Below are 15958 nucleotides of genomic sequence, written 5' to 3' on the forward strand. Positions count from 1 at the left end.
ATCCATGGTAAGTGTGGTGACAGGCACCTGGAATCCGAGTTCTAGGGTACACACACCAGGAGAACCACTGCGGGTTGCTGGCAAGTAGGTCTAGGGTAATCAGTGAACTGCAGGGTAAGGGACACTGTCTGAGAAAGTAAGGTGGAAAAGAGACCAAGGAAGATAACAGACATCGACCTTTGTTCTTTACAGGCATGCTACACACACACACACACACACACACACACACGAAAACACCAAATATATGTACATATGTTTCCTAAGTACTTTGCATATGTGCTATAAACTGTTGCTTTCTTTGTTCATAAGTTTAGATTCTGCAGGAAGTAAAAATAAATTAACAAAGACAAAACATGGAAATAAAAAGCTTATGCAAAATACAACCATGCTTACGGCAGAAATAAGAATAGTTGCCAATATTTACTCATTTAATCTAAACAGAAAAGTTAACATAGAGATATAAAGAAGCACTTAATAAAAACATATTTTGTACTTCTGTAAACAAATATGCTTGCCCCTCTTTTTTTTTCAGTAGACAACCTTTTGTTCTGGCATTCATTTTTAAAACCTTGATAATAAAATATGACTATAAAATAATTGTTATAGCTGCATAACTATCTGTAGTTTGAACATAATACAACTGGCAACAGATCTCTAAATTCACAATTCTAATGACGATGACCATTTTAAAGATGGGACAATCTTTGTAATCATGGATTTAGCTCTGTCTGAACAGAAGCTTTGGTGTTTGTAGGAATTATGCCATGTATCTTTTGAAAAGCAAAGCTGGTGTCATTTAGTTGTTTGAATGATTATCAAACATGCACAGAACCTTATTTATGTTCAATGACCAGCATCCCAGAAAACTGGGTGTGTTGGCTCACACTTTCAATACCAGCACTATGGAGCTAGAGGGAGGATAATCATTACTCAAAGATATCCTTGGCAACATAGCAAGTCAAAGATTAGCTTGGGCTGGAGATGGTACATGATGAAAAGTGAAATGTATAATAATCAGAGCTATAATTATTGAGTGAAATTTCTTAGCATTAAAATTCACTGTACAATACTATGCAGTTCAAACAGCACCAGGTGACTAGTTAGCTAGGACGTTGGTTTTAGCCCTCAGAGCAGGCAGATATTAGAAGTTACCATTTTTTTCAAAAAGCACATATAAATGTATATTATATCATTAATATAATAATCACAATGCAAATCTCAGATTTTTACCAAAGTATCAAACTAAATACTTCAGAATTCTGTACCTTCTCTGTGCCCTGTGTATTTCAAACCCCTCTTCCTCATATATGTGTGGTTTTGAGTTATTTCCATGCATTTCTTTTGGAAAAGAGTTATTAGTTTTCATGAGGCTCTTAGTCGGGGTATTTGAACCCAAATCCTTTGGTCTGAAGTAAATGTGATTTTTTTTATAAAGGCACTGATAAGCAAAATGTTAACAGACACCAAAATCTTTTATAAATATTATATCACCAATACTGAACACTGTATATACCATGAGGTTTCAATGACCTGCCCTTGAGGATCCTGTCTAGCTATTTTCCAAGAATGACATCTAATCAATAATGATAATAACATGTTATAGAAAGCTGGAAAGCTTGTGGCATGGGGATATAGCACAGTTTGAGAAAATATTATATAAATCTGGGTTATAATAATCCTTTCTTAATAGATGACACAGGAGAGGGATGGAGGAGTTTGCTAAGTCAATCAAGATCCTGTTTAACTTTTAGTCTCTTGTTAGTTTCTAATTCATGAGCCTTTCTTTTTGTGAGACATCACAATTCCTTCATTGTAAGCTGCCTAAAAAATGTTTTCTTAGGGGACTGATGAAAAGAGGAAATAAAAATAATTCATAACTGGCATGTGAAGTCTAGTTTTATAAATCCATTTATAGAGAGTACTTGAAAGTTCTTGTAAACAGTAGATGTTAAAGTACTATGACCCACCTCCGTGCATTGGAGGAGTGATTCATCTTTAAATCTTAGTTGATGAGAAGTGTTAGAAATACAGTGTTAGAAAATGTGTGATGATTTGTATATAATACTAGTCAGTGAAGCGGGCTCATAAAAACTCAAATTAACATACAAATAGCCTGAACTTAAGCAAACAATTAGAAATTTTCTATAAGCAAATTCTCTGAAGTATTCTAATATGTTGTGCAACATTTTGTATAAAAACGTATTTATTTATTTTTTGGTTGGTTTCTTGTTTGTTTCTTGTTTGTGGAGCTAGGAATTGGAATCTAGGACCTTAAACATATAAGGAATCTACCTCTGAGCTATACTTACTTCTGGACCTCTTTTGATTTTTAATTTTGAAAGTCTCATTAAGTTGCGTGAGTTCAAACTCACTATGCAACCCAGGCTGGCTTTGAACTAGTAATCCTCCTCTGTCATCTTCCAAATTAACCATATTAGCAGACCTAGGGGCTAAATAATTCTACATTATTCCATTCTCTATAGGTTATGTTCAAATAGTAGCAGCACTCCCACTGAGAGAATACAGTTACTAATATATAGTTTATAGGTGCAGTCACAACAATGGTGTGTGAAGAGCAAGGTGTCGACAGAGGAAGAAAACACTGAAATGTACACAGAAAAGAGTTGCTATGAAGTTGGAAGAACATGAAGGCAATTTCTATTTTAAAAAAGTATCATCCCTGTGTTATAAATGGGGAACTATACTGGGAGGCACAGGTGGATATTAGATAACAGTCTTCTAAAGAAGACTAAAAAGTTATCATCTTTATGACACCCAAGTGTATTGTAAAAAGGATAAATTAATTATGGGAGAATACATATAAAGGTCAGTTAAATTTGGAAAGTAGTGAGCAGAACTCCTAGACCTGAAAAGGAAAATTATTAAAAAAGGAAATCATAGATAAGAATGTAGCTAAAGGTGAATGGTGGAAACATTTATAAGTTAGTCCAGACATGGTCTGGAGAAATAATAAAATCAGAAAAGTGAAGCTAAGAGACACGGAGGAGGATGTGATGTACAGTTCTAATCAGAGGCCTGAACAAGAACCAGGAACAAAACAACATTCAAAGGGTGCACAGATAAAATTTTGTATAAGTTGATAGACATAGGCACTTTAATCTCGTAAACTCATGCAGAGTTTGCTGTGCGAAAATAGCATGAAAAACCTCATGGAAGGAGAGGGCAAAGTGATTAAAAGTGAACCATAGCTGGAAACATGGCAAGTCCTGTTTACTTCTATAATGGTAGTGAGCACTTGCACTTTGGTTTGCTGAAGAGACTCTCTCTCTCTCTCTCTCTCTCTCTCTCTCTCTGTGTGTGTGTGTGTGTGTGTGCCTATGTGTGTGTGTGTTGCATTTATTTCATTGCTAAGGGCAGTCTCACCACACAGGCAATGACTTATCTTTTCTCAGAGTTCTATTGCTGAGCAAGTGCTCTCCTTAAACGGAGCCCATTTTCTACAGTTTCACTTACTGTCAGTGGGACACAAGTTTCTTGCAAGTGCCACAGAGTAAGATATTTTAAGAATGAGAGATGATGTTTGTGTAATTGTTATTGAACTATGTGATTCTGTATATGGTCTATTTTATTTTCTGTTTTATTTATTAAATAACTATCTTATTATTAGTTATTAGAAATCTTTTTATATAGTTTGTTTTATAAATTATATGTATTATAATACATTATATATTATATGGCATATATATATAATTTATTTAAAAAAAAAACTTTATTATCCATGGTTTCAGAATTAACCTGGGAACTTGGAACTCAAACCATTGTTGAATAGGATGACTTGGACCAACATCATTTACTAATATATCTCTCCTTCCTTCATCAAACTATGTATTAGATACAGGTCTCTGAGCTTCTATAAAATAGTGGTGCTTTAATTTGCTGATGAGATAATAGAAGTTTGTTTCAGTTTTCTTCTGAATTATAAAACCATTTTGCTAGTCAATACAATTTTATCTGGTTAAGTAGACAGAAGCAAACTGGAAGCATGTCAGGAGTAAGAATGCTATCTCTATCTCTGAATGTAATTTGGTTACCCAAAAGTAATCCTCCTGCTGCGAAGACTCTTTATGATCACTGCAACAGAGATTTCTCTTAATTTAACAATAAAGTGAAATGCAACACATAAAGATGTTGCATTGAAAAATGGTGCCTTTATTTAGCCACAAAAAAACCCAGATATTAAATCAAGAATAGTTTTCAAATAGATGAAAGTGGTTATCTGTGTGCTTGGATATTTTTAAAAGAATGAATATTTTAACATAGCTGTTACACTGAACACATTGAAATAAACAGCAGACATGTAAAACTGTATTGAGATATTTTAGGAAACTGTACATTTATCTTTCACTCATGGTCAATCTGTTTTTGGCCTTGGGAGAGTCATCTGGATCAACTGCTCACATCAATCTGGCTCATTTCCTGCTGTCTTCTCATCTGACATCATTTGGAAAGGCTGTCTAGCAAAACACTGACCACCTGGGGCCCAAGGCTTGCCCTTACAGATATATGGCTGAAAGCCAAGCCCTCAGCACACTCCATCATCCCACTTACTCTCTACCCCATGATTGCTCATTGCAACCACCCTCACCTGTAGAGCTCAGTCTTCCACCCTCGCTTACAATCTGCATTTTATTCACTTAAATAAATTCTGTCTGAATTACATTATACAAATATTTCTCAATTGTCTGTGTCTTATTGTGTTCATTTCCTATGCAAATTCATTGCTTAACAGCAAGAAATGAGCATACACACATGCACTTCTGCCCCCATACTCTCAGAGAAGGTGCTCAAATATTTGACATACGTTTTCAGTCTAATGAAAATGTTATAGACCAAATGTATTCTGTACATCTGATTGGAACAGGAGGCTGGATGAAGGCATCAAGGACTCCTAGTAAAGCACTCTGCTGTATTGTATTCTTTCTTGTGCCACAATTAAAATAAAAGTCTATCAGATTCTCCCCAGATACTTCGTGTTGTGCTAGTTTACATGTATAGGTTTAATTCACACACTGAGAAATTTATTCTGCATGGGATTATTTTCTCTTTTAACACTTTAAAAAATTAAAAATAATTATTAACGTACAGTAATTGTCCATACTTGTGATTGTACACTAGACAGAATGTAGAAATGCATGGGGATGGGTGTCTGAGTATCCCTGTGCGGCAGGGGGAATTATCCTGACTATATTAATGGAGGTGGAAGAGGAACCCAACTCTGGGTAGCATCATTTCTTGACTAGGATCCTAGATTGGATAAGTGGTGAAGGGATACTGAGAAGAAGTACACATTATTGATTGATCTCTGGACATACTATATTCTAACTGTGGACATACTATGACTAGCTGCTAGGGTTTTCTTGTCAGGTTGGGCTATAAGGTTGAACCCTTTCTCCCAGAGTTGTTTTTGTTGAGGTATTTTATTGTATCATCAGGAAAAGGCAATATTCATGTCATATAGTGAGGTATTTTAGTTTCTGAATACATCATGTATTGCTCAAACAAGAGTAGTCAGCATTTCCTTATCATTTCTTCTGTGTTGTGAGATTCTTTCTTCTAGTTTTCCATGTACACATAAATCAATACAGTAAGTTATTATAAATGATATGAACTCATAGCAGCTGTTCCCAGATGACCTGTAGAAGTTCAATGCAGCATGGATAGGGTTGAGGATCTATTGATAACTGAGAGCTGCAGAGAGATTCAGAGTTAATTTTCAGAGTGTGGTCCTTGAATGAAGCTCTCCTCACCCCCCCCCCCCCCATGCAGATTGTGTAATAGCTATACAGATACATAAAAATATCACTCTCAGATTTTATCAGAGAAATTGCTCTTTGTGATGGATCTTGGTGAATGTAGAGGTTCCTAGCTGTTCAAGCAGCTAAGAATATGTGAGTGTAGGGTGGTCAAGCCTGAAGATAATCATTGTAACTGTGGGTTGACAGTGAATACAGCTACATGCTTGTACAAAACTAGGCTTGTCATCAACAGTCAGTCATGAATGATGAGGTGTAAACTGACTTTTATCCCTTCCTGAACTTTTTCCTAAAGGGATAGTTCTCATTGTTAGCCCACAAGACTGCAATGGATAGTTCATTCCCATGGTCACACGGATGGCCCTGGTTAAGTGCAGTAGGCCACAAAAGTAAGCAGACATGATGTGGAAAAGAAATTTTAGGATGTAAGATAAGAGTTGATAAGAATGGAAGGGAGATACAAGAGGGTGATTAACATGTATTGTATACATGCATGATATTTTCAAAGCATATATATATATATATATATATATACATATATATACATTTGCAATTAAACTGTTTCAAAGAAGAAGAACGAGGGGAAGCAGAAGGAGGAGAAGGAAAAGAAACAAAGGTTAGTATGCATCATGTAAGGACATTGTGTTCTTTTCCTCAAGTACCCAATTCCCACATACCTATAGGCTTCTGTCCTTCTTTGTCTTGCCTGCCTCTGTTGTTCTTATTTCAAAGGGCATTGGGAAGATATGAGCCCAAGAGGAACCACTTAGCAGATGAAATAAACCGGAGCCCAAGGAAATGAGTGTCTCAACTAATGCTTGGTCAAATCAGAAAGGAAATTAGTCTAGATGCTAATGATGATGTGTGCACAGCTTGCCACACGGCTGTGATCAACCCTCACTGAGAGTAGAGAGAGGCAGAAGCTATTAACAATTTCAAAGCCAAACCTAGGAATCTGCAACCCACAAACTCAGCCACATGACAGATAATTAATTACTTTCGTAAGTCATGTATCTTTCTAGGTTAATTTTGAAATAATTGCTGAAATGGAAAAAAAGGATATTTTGATCAGGCTAGAATTACATACATTAATGCTTAACTTCCCCTAACTTGTTCATGAATCTCTTAGCTCGCTTTCTTTATCTTTGCCTACCACATACTTGTGGAAGACATTTCACATCCTGACTTCTTTCACATACACTGCGTGCTGCATTTGAACATTCTGCTTGTTACTTTCTGCAAAAACAGGCAAAGTGCAAGTATACTTTAACCACAAATTTATATAGAATGTCTCAATATCGCTGTGTTTATAACCTTTTGCCTCTTACCCTACCAGTAACATGAACAACACACTTTGTCACACACATTTGATGCACACTGCACTTTATTTCCTTCTTCCTTCTTTCCTTCCTTCCCTCCCTCCTTCCCTTCCCTTCTTTTCCCTTCCCCTTTCCTCCCCCTCTCTCCTTCTTTCAGTGAACTCTTACTCTAATGGAAAATGTTGACAATTACTGCTTTCTTTCATTTAATCCTCAAATAAGGGTGTGAGTTACTAGCTACTATTTTCTCTATTTTAGGTGAACCTTGGAAAGATTTATGAATGTACTGAAGTTCATTTCCAAAACAGCAAAGTTCAAACTGTATTAATTTAATCAACTTTTTGCATACTGGCCTGAGAACTTGGTGAACAAAAGCAAGCAAATCAGTGAATTTCTCTGTCCCATATGGGGCCTATCTTCTCACTCAGGAAGATCTGAATGCATAAAAATTGTGTCACTCTACTAGATACTGTGGTGGTTCTTTGATTTTTCTTCTCTCTTTCTCTCTTTCTCTCTTTCTCTCTTTCTCCCTTTCTCCTTTTCCCTCTCCCCTCTCCCTCTCCCTCTCCCTCTCCCTCTCCCTCTCCCTCTCCCTCTCCCTCTCCCTCTCCCTCTCCCTCTCCCTCTCCCTCTCCCTCTCCCTCTCCCTCTCCCTCTCCCTCTCCCTCTCCCCCTCCCCCTCCCCCTCCCCCTCCCCCTCCCCCTCCCCCTCCCCCTCCCCCTCCCCTCCCCCTCCCCCTCCCCCTCCCCCTCCCCCTCCCCCTCCCCCTCTTCCTCTCCCTCCCCTTTTTTCTCCCCCTCTCCTTGCCCCCCTTTTTAATCAATAACAAGTTTCTTTTGGCATGAAATCCACTTTTAATAAAAGATAATTTTGGGTTGACTCTTCAACAGCTAAATTTATGTATTTTTTTAAAATCAGTGCTAGAGACATGGCACAGACTGTAAAGGACTCATGTTCCCTACTTAGCACAATCCCTGGAATCCAATGCAAAATGCTGGTGCAGCTGGTATCTGTCATTATTCACTTGTATGTTTAAAACCCCATGTCATCAAGGCAGAAAGAAGTGGATATTTGGGGCTTACTAGCCAACTAGTCTTTCTGAAATGATGAAGTCTATCTAGGTTCAGTGATAAGCCCTGTCTCAAAATGTAAGTTGGAAAGAAATAGTGGAAGGCACTTAACGTCAACTTTAGGCCTGTACAAAAACGTGTGTATCAACACACACATACGTAAGCAATGTGTTAATATCACCCTGGTAACAATTCCCCAACAACCAATACTCTCAAGAGGTTTTGTATGGCCACATGTCCACTCTGGTGCATTCCCTTAGTTATTTAAGTATTTCACAAGGTACTTGGGATTTCCAAACCTGCATTTTGTTTGTAAGGGCAAAAGCATTTAAGCTTGGCATGCACTTCTGTTTTCTAACTAAAGAGTGTAAAGTATACAAGTTCGACTAGTTGTGATTAAAAACAGAATCCTTTTTCCTGCTCATCTAATGGACATTTTGATTATAGCCCATCTGGAGGTCCCTTTCCAAAGCTGGAACAGGTAACGTTTGTGACATTTGATTTTACCACTTTAGTTGTACCAGTGCAGAGATGTTCATGGTGAATGGATAAACACTGCTGAGTGACCACAGGTGTGCCCTTCTGTGGTCTTGGAATGAACCTGGGCACTGCTAGGAGAGTTTAAAACAACATTTTTTATCAAGACTCATATTTTTCCATATTTTCTTTCTCACCACCCTCCAAGACACACAGAACAATTTACTGACATTTCTTACATTATGGAAAGAATGCTAGAAAGGCGAGTAGGTATCAGGCCAGGTGACTAAAGTCTTCCTGAGTTTCCTCAAGCTCCTTTCAAGCAAGAACGCTCAGGAATCAAGTGTCTGCTTGAGACTATTGTAACAAAACTGACAAGATAAGGTCTTAATTAGTCCCCTTAGACCTAGTTCCCAGGTGTTTCTTATTATCATGAACAAGATCTTATGAAAAGTGACCTCTGTATGCCACCTTGTTCAGCTTCTTGAAAGCGCAAAGCTTATGAAACCGCTCACACAGCTGGGCCTGGCTTTACCTTCATTGCTTTCCAGCTGAGCTCCTGCTTGCAACCCACACAGCTTCTCTGTTGTCACACTTTTCCGACCTGTGGGAGCTGCTGCTGCTGCCTTATCATGGCTTCCTGCTAAAATCCACTGCACAGAACCAGATGCCTGGACTCCTATGATCTTTGTCTGGGTCCCCTTTTATCCCCTATTTCCCCTTCCTTAAATGACTGTCTCTTATTTCTGGTTTGATCTCTCTATATCAAAACCTGTTCTTACGCTTAACCATATAAGGAGCAGAGGATGGCCTTATCTGGCATCAATGGGAGGAGAGGCCCTTGGTCCTGTGAAGGCTCGATGCCCCAGTGTAGAGGAATGTCAGAGGTGGGAGTGGGTGGGTGGGTGGGTGGGTGGAAGAGCACCCTCATAGAAGCAGAGAGAGGGGGGATGGAATAGGTTTTGTAGAGGGAAAACTGGGAAAGGGGATATTTGAAATGTAAATAAATAAAATATCAAAAAAGAAAAAAGAATTGGAACTCAAAAAAAGTGTCACTTTTCTGATACATACTAAAACTGTGCATTGCCTACATATTTTCATGCAGTGGTTTTAAGAAGAGTTTACAGAGCTCATGGTTACTGATAACACTGGGGCAATTCTATGGAAGTGGCCTCTGACCTATATCTTGAGCATCATTGCTCTGGTGCCTGTCCTTTCTCTTATTCACTTGTTCATATTTATTTAAGTCAAGCCTTGTTTTGCTATGAGGAATGAAAACATTTGGAGGTGTTCAAATAAAAAGAGACTTTACTGAGAAGAAGGGCAAAGTGAAAAAGAATCTCAAAGTTACTTGAGATCCAGGTAGCTATTAAATGATTCAGATGTTTTGTTCTTTTAAAAGTTCTACAAGCTCTTGCTTGCTTTATCCTTTACAGTGATGCAGGAGTCTATCTACCCCATCTCATCTTCCCTGCTTTGCCCAGCTTGCCTGTACTGTTACCTTGCAAATATGAAGTACATTGTGAGCAGACACAGCACCTCAATGGATAGAATGTCTACACAACTTACTTATATAGGTCAGATAAATACCCAGCTGACTGTGGTACGTTTCTTATATCAGTTAACTAAGATCACTTGACTACTGTGGGACACTCACCCGTGCTTGAACAGAAAAGTAGAAGAGAAAGCAGCTATATGGAGCTAACATGTCCATGTAAGGCTGTCTGAATCACCCAGTTTCTCACCTGCTTATATTCCTCTGTGTTTATTTACTTTTCCCTTTAATTTCCTGGTTAACTTTTCTTACCACTTTGGACTCTACCAAATGGTATTCCCTTATCCACTCAAACATTTCTTGTCTTGCTGACTTATTTTGACTTTCATTTTATTTGGTCTTGAGCTATTTTCCCTTTAAATAGTTCTTCATGTTTCACCAAATACAGAGGTCACTGCAAGTGAGAGTTATGTTCCAGACAGCTAAATACTCTAGAGGCTAAAAGAAAATCTCAGGACATAACAAGAACTCCAAGAAAATAGATCAGAAAGTACAGTTGGGGGAATATGCTTTCCTGATGAGAAGATAATTATATGAACTTGATACTGCAGTTCAGTTGCACTGTTATTATTTTAGTAACCCATGTAAAAGATCTGGGCTATGTGACCTTCCATCATATTTACCTTATGAGTCTTCCCCACACAACTGCCTATTTCTATCTACTTGGCATAGTTAAATAAGAAGATGGGCCAATGAATCTGCCCATAAGAAAATTTCAGCTAAAGACAGTATTTATGTAAGATGTCGAGGATAAGAATTTGAAATGAAAGAAAGTAGTAGCATCATGTAAAGAGACATTAATTGTAAAGCAATTACCTCATAGCCAAGTAAATGCCCATTGCTCGACTTCCAGGGAATTGTGTTCCATGAAACTTCAATTTCTGAGGAAGACAGACTATGGGCAGAGATGTGAGATGGGGCGACTGTAGGCTCTGTTCAGAAACAACAACAACAACAACAACAAAAGGGTTACAATGACAATGCTGGCTATAGCTGGCAAATCATCTAAAAATGTATATTTTTTTCAAATTTCAATTCAATTTTTTGAGACAGGTTATTTCTATGTAGTCCTAGCTGGCCTGGTATTCGCCTGGTATTTAGGTGATATAGGCAGACCTAGCACTAATAAAAATCATGCTGCCTTGGTTCTAGAGAGCTATGATTACAAGAATGTACCACATAACCTTCATATTTAAAGGCCGAAACTCTTTAAATAATGATGTAATAATAATAATAATAGTAATAATAAAAACATCGATCAGGAGAAGAGCTTTATTTTTCTTTAAAAATTTTGAAACTACCATGTCCTAAAAACATAGATGATACTTTTCAGCTTAGGAAAAGGTGATATCATAGTTATTAAGTTTTCATTACCTAATTGCCAAGCAACATATGTATCCATCCCCTGGACTTATTTGTTAATGTCTTTTTCTCAACCTATTATTTTATTCTCTTCTTCCCGTCTTTGTTTACTTCCCCTTCATCCCATATCAGCTCCTTAGGAACTTCTATATATATAAATGCTACTGACATATTATCATGCCAAACACAGGCCAAGGTCAAGTCAAGGCCATTAACTAATAAGTATGGAGTTAGTGCCTTTTCTAGTCTAGGTCCAATGGAAGCAGAGATTAAAATGAGATAGACTGCAAATGCTGTCAACAGAATGTGTAGACTTGTACATGTTTTTATATTGGAAATCTTCTTTGTAACACATATTCTTGGATTTTATAGGGTTCACAGAGATTTTCCTTTCCTAGTATATGCTTCTTTTTTTTTTTTTTTTAGCAGAAATGTCTCCTCTTCAACATCAATCTCAATATTAATGATCCTGATTATCGGTCATGGTTACATGAGGCAGAAAGAGTCAGGTTTAAGGATGGTCTCAGAGACTTTCAGGGTTGGGACAGAGACACTTACTACCAATCCAACACTGGAAATCTAGAGCTTCAGATCATTTTCTGAGCCCACTTGATTGTGGTTGTTTACTGTGGAGGTGTACTGATTGGATTTTGCTTTGCCTCAGTGAGGTGCTATAGCATATTTCTTGCATATAGCTTATCTTTTAAAAAGCAAACCAGAAATGTGTGCTTGTTGTTTGAACAGAAAGCAGTTTTACTGTGTTGCAAATCAGATAATAACAGTAACAGCCAAGGGTATGTGAGCAAGGCAGAAATAAGCAGAAATCTGTGGTCGTCTCTTCCTTCTACCACAAACACTTAGGTCTTAGGTGCTCAGGTAGGTGCACAAGTAGGCAGTGTCTAAAGACTTCCTGTTTCATCATGTCCTAAACCCTGCTCTGACTTTATAAGTCTCTTAGTTTCTGGAAAATGTGGCTGGCTATAGACATTAGGATCTTTCGTTTGAAAATATTTTTGTAACTGCCTTGATTCCTCCTTATTAGTAGAAAATAAAAACATAAGACTAGATATGAGAAGTCTTACTAAAACTGCCTATATTAGAATGTTTAATTTTGAACCAGGTATTATAATTTACTCTCAGGTCTGAAAGGTAGGGGAGACAACATGCTAGAAGTTCAGAATGGGTAAGGCAAAAGTCCCCTGGGTGAAATTGTTTTTTTTTCCATTTACTATATATTTTAGCAAAATCATTCACATATTTCATCAAGATTCCATTTTTTATTTGTAAATGAAGACTAATAATAATTGATCCTATGCACCAATCTTTATTTGAAAATTCAAGTTGGCAGTGCCTGGCAGGTGGTGGGCATTCCATTGACCATGGTAACTTCTGCTCTTTTTATGAGGTAGAACTTGATAATAAGGTTACCATTCAGTTGACAATATCTCAAAGGCAAGTGTTCTTGATTCTCCTAACTCCATTATTATTTTCTTAAGAGTGCTTGAAGGAAGATAGTATTTTTCTATTTCTTGAGGGGGTGGGTACACAAGAACGACTGAGCAAATTCCCAAGGAATTATAGAAGTGTCTAAAACAGTTCAAGTCACCCTTCAACAATACACAGTCTACATCTCTTAAATGTCAAACTCCTGATTCTCATTATCCATCATGCTCCTGTCCTTTGCTGAGGCCATAGGAAACACAGCTTACAACTCTTGGCCAGGGTAGTTTTATGAGTTGCTTAATTTTTTATACCAAGAAGAAAAGCAAGCTTTGTAAAGTGACACTATCCCATGGCAAGATGAAATTCAGGGTGAGAATATCTCATGAAGAGTTTTAACTGAATATTATGATCTTTAACTATCCAGTGAGTCTTAACATTTCTAGTAAGGTGTGGTTGATAGTTATGACCCACACTGGTAATCTAACAACAGCTCTGATGACTGTTCCTTTGAAAACAATTTATATCTGTAAGGCCACAAAGAACTTTCAAGACTTTAATTTTTTTTTCAAAAAATATATTAATATATATATTTAATTTTAATTTAAAATATAATATTATGTATATTAATATATATTAAGTATATTAAATAATGCAATGCTAAAGATTGGGCAAAATGTCTTCACTAACCACACATCTGACAGAGGGCTAATATCCAAAATATATAAAGAACTCAAGAAGTTTACCTCCAAAAATCCAAATAACCCAATTAAAAAAATGGAGTACAGAGCTTAACATAGAATTCACAACAGAAGAATCTAGACTGTCTGAGAAGCATTTAAAGAAATGCTCAGAATTCTTAGTTATCAAAGAAATGCAAATCAAAATGACCCTGAGATTCTACCTCACACCAATCAGAATGGCTAAGATCAAAAACTCAAGGTGACAACACATTCTGTCAAGGATGTGGAGGAAGGGGAACCCTCCTCCATTGCTGATGGGGTTGCAAACTGATACAGCTGCTTTGGAAATCAACCTGGAAGATTCTTAGAAAATAGGAAATAGTTCTATCTGAAGAGCCAGCTGTACCACTCTTAGGCATATACCCAAAAGACACCCCACCATACCACAAGGACACATACTCCACCATGTCAATATCAGTCTTATATGTAATAGCCAGAAAAAATGTCCCTTAACCAAAGAAAGGATACAGAAAATGTGGTTCATTTACACAATGAAATACTATTCAGCTATTAAAAACAAGGACATCATGAGATTTGCAGGCAAATGGATGGAACTAGGAAAGATCATCCTAAGTGAGGTAACTCAGACACAAAAGGTCATGCATGCTATATACTCGCTGATAAGTGGATATTAGCCAAAAAGTGCAGAATACCTGAGATACAACTCACAGACAATAAGAAATGTAACAAGCAGAAAGGCCCAAATGAAGATGCTTTAGTCCCACTTAGAAAGGGCAAGGAAATAATCACAAGAGGTAGAGGAAGTAAGGGATCTGGGTGAGAGAGAGGAGAGGGAGGAGAAAAGGGGAATAGGATCAGGTATGGGGGGGGGAGGACAGAAGAGAAGCACAGAAAGCCAAGAGAATGAATGGATATAAGCAGCTTGGGTGTCGGAGGTTGGGGGGACCCTCTAGAAAGTACCAGAGACCCAGGAGGTAAGAGACTCTTAGGACTTAATGGGAGTAACCCTAGCCAAAATGTCCAACATTGGGGAGAGGAAACTAAGAGTCCACCTCCAGTAGATAGACGGGGCCTCAAATGGAGGGACAGGGTTACTAACCTATAGTCAAAATTTCGGACCCAGAATTGTTCTTGTCTAAAAGAACTGCTGAGACAAAAATGGAAAAGAGACTGAGGGAAAGGAGGTCCAGTGACTGGCCCAACCTGAGATCCATCTCATGAAGAGTCACCAAGGACTGACACTATTACTAATGGCATGGTGTGCTTACAGATAGGAGCCTAGCATAGTTGTCCTCTGAGAGGCCAGCAGCTGACTGAGAAAGACACAGATATGCAATCATTGGACTGAATTTGGGGGCCCTTATGGTTGATTTAGGGGAAGGATTCAAGAAGCTGAAAGGGAGAGTGACCCCATAAGAAGACTAGCATTCTTAACTAACCCAGAGCCCAGGGAGCTCCCAGAGACTAAACACCCAGGAGTGTACATGGTCTGGTCCAATGCCCCTGGCACATATATAGCACTGGTTTGGTCTCAATGGGAGAAGGTGTGCTTAATTCTAGAGAGACTTGAGGCCCCAGTGAAGTGGGGAAGGTCTAATGGGAGAGGAGTACCCTCTCAGAGGCAAGGGGGAGGAGGAAAGGGATGAGGAATTTTGGGAGGGGGACTGAGAGGGGGCAATGACTGGAATGTAAATAAATTAAAAAGCAAAAACAAAGACAAAAACAATACATCTATGAGGTTGGAACTGAAGCCTTTGTATTTTTCCATACCTTCCTCTGCAGAGAAGACGGTTGTCACTGGGCTAAAGGGTCCTTCACCTTTGTTATTGTAAACACCCACTTTAACTTCATATGGCGAAAAGGGCACGATGCTTTCATTCCTAAAGACGTATCTTGGGTTATCTGGGGATGTTACCACTGTCTGGATCCAAGTGGTAACCCCAAGTGGGCGGAAAGCAACCACATACCCAAAACCTCCTCCATTCTGTAGTTCTTCAGGGACTGGCTACAAAGACAAGACATTAAATTACCCTCACTCATAAGGTCAGGGCAGGGCAAAAAATGATAGGTACATCATTTGTGGACTTTAAAGTCATTAAATAGTTATCTACAAGGAATTGATCAGATGTATTTTTAAAATGAGAAAAGGACCATGGGACAGTCAGCGGAGCTTCTCTTAAACAGGCATATATTACTCATTCACAGGCTTCCAGGTAATGAACTTGCATCATCTTTGATTATTTAGATATTAGAATA

General features: G+C 38.0%; 1 protein-coding gene across 1 annotated transcript in view; it reads right to left on the bottom strand.

Moving 5' to 3' along the window:
* The window catches only part of Cntn3 (contactin 3), a 354703-nt gene that overhangs the window by 18393 nt on the left and 320352 nt on the right, over nt 1-15958 (bottom strand). The window contains exons 18-19 of the mRNA XM_034512693.2: nt 15473-15707; nt 11013-11128 (exon numbers count right to left, since the gene is read on the bottom strand). Of these exons, the coding sequence (XP_034368584.1) occupies nt 11013-11128; nt 15473-15707 (351 nt within the window). The remainder of the gene's footprint in view (nt 1-11012; nt 11129-15472; nt 15708-15958) is intronic.

Source organism: Arvicanthis niloticus, chromosome 9 (genome assembly GCF_011762505.2).
Source record: "Arvicanthis niloticus isolate mArvNil1 chromosome 9, mArvNil1.pat.X, whole genome shotgun sequence".
NCBI lineage: Eukaryota > Metazoa > Chordata > Mammalia > Rodentia > Muridae > Arvicanthis > Arvicanthis niloticus.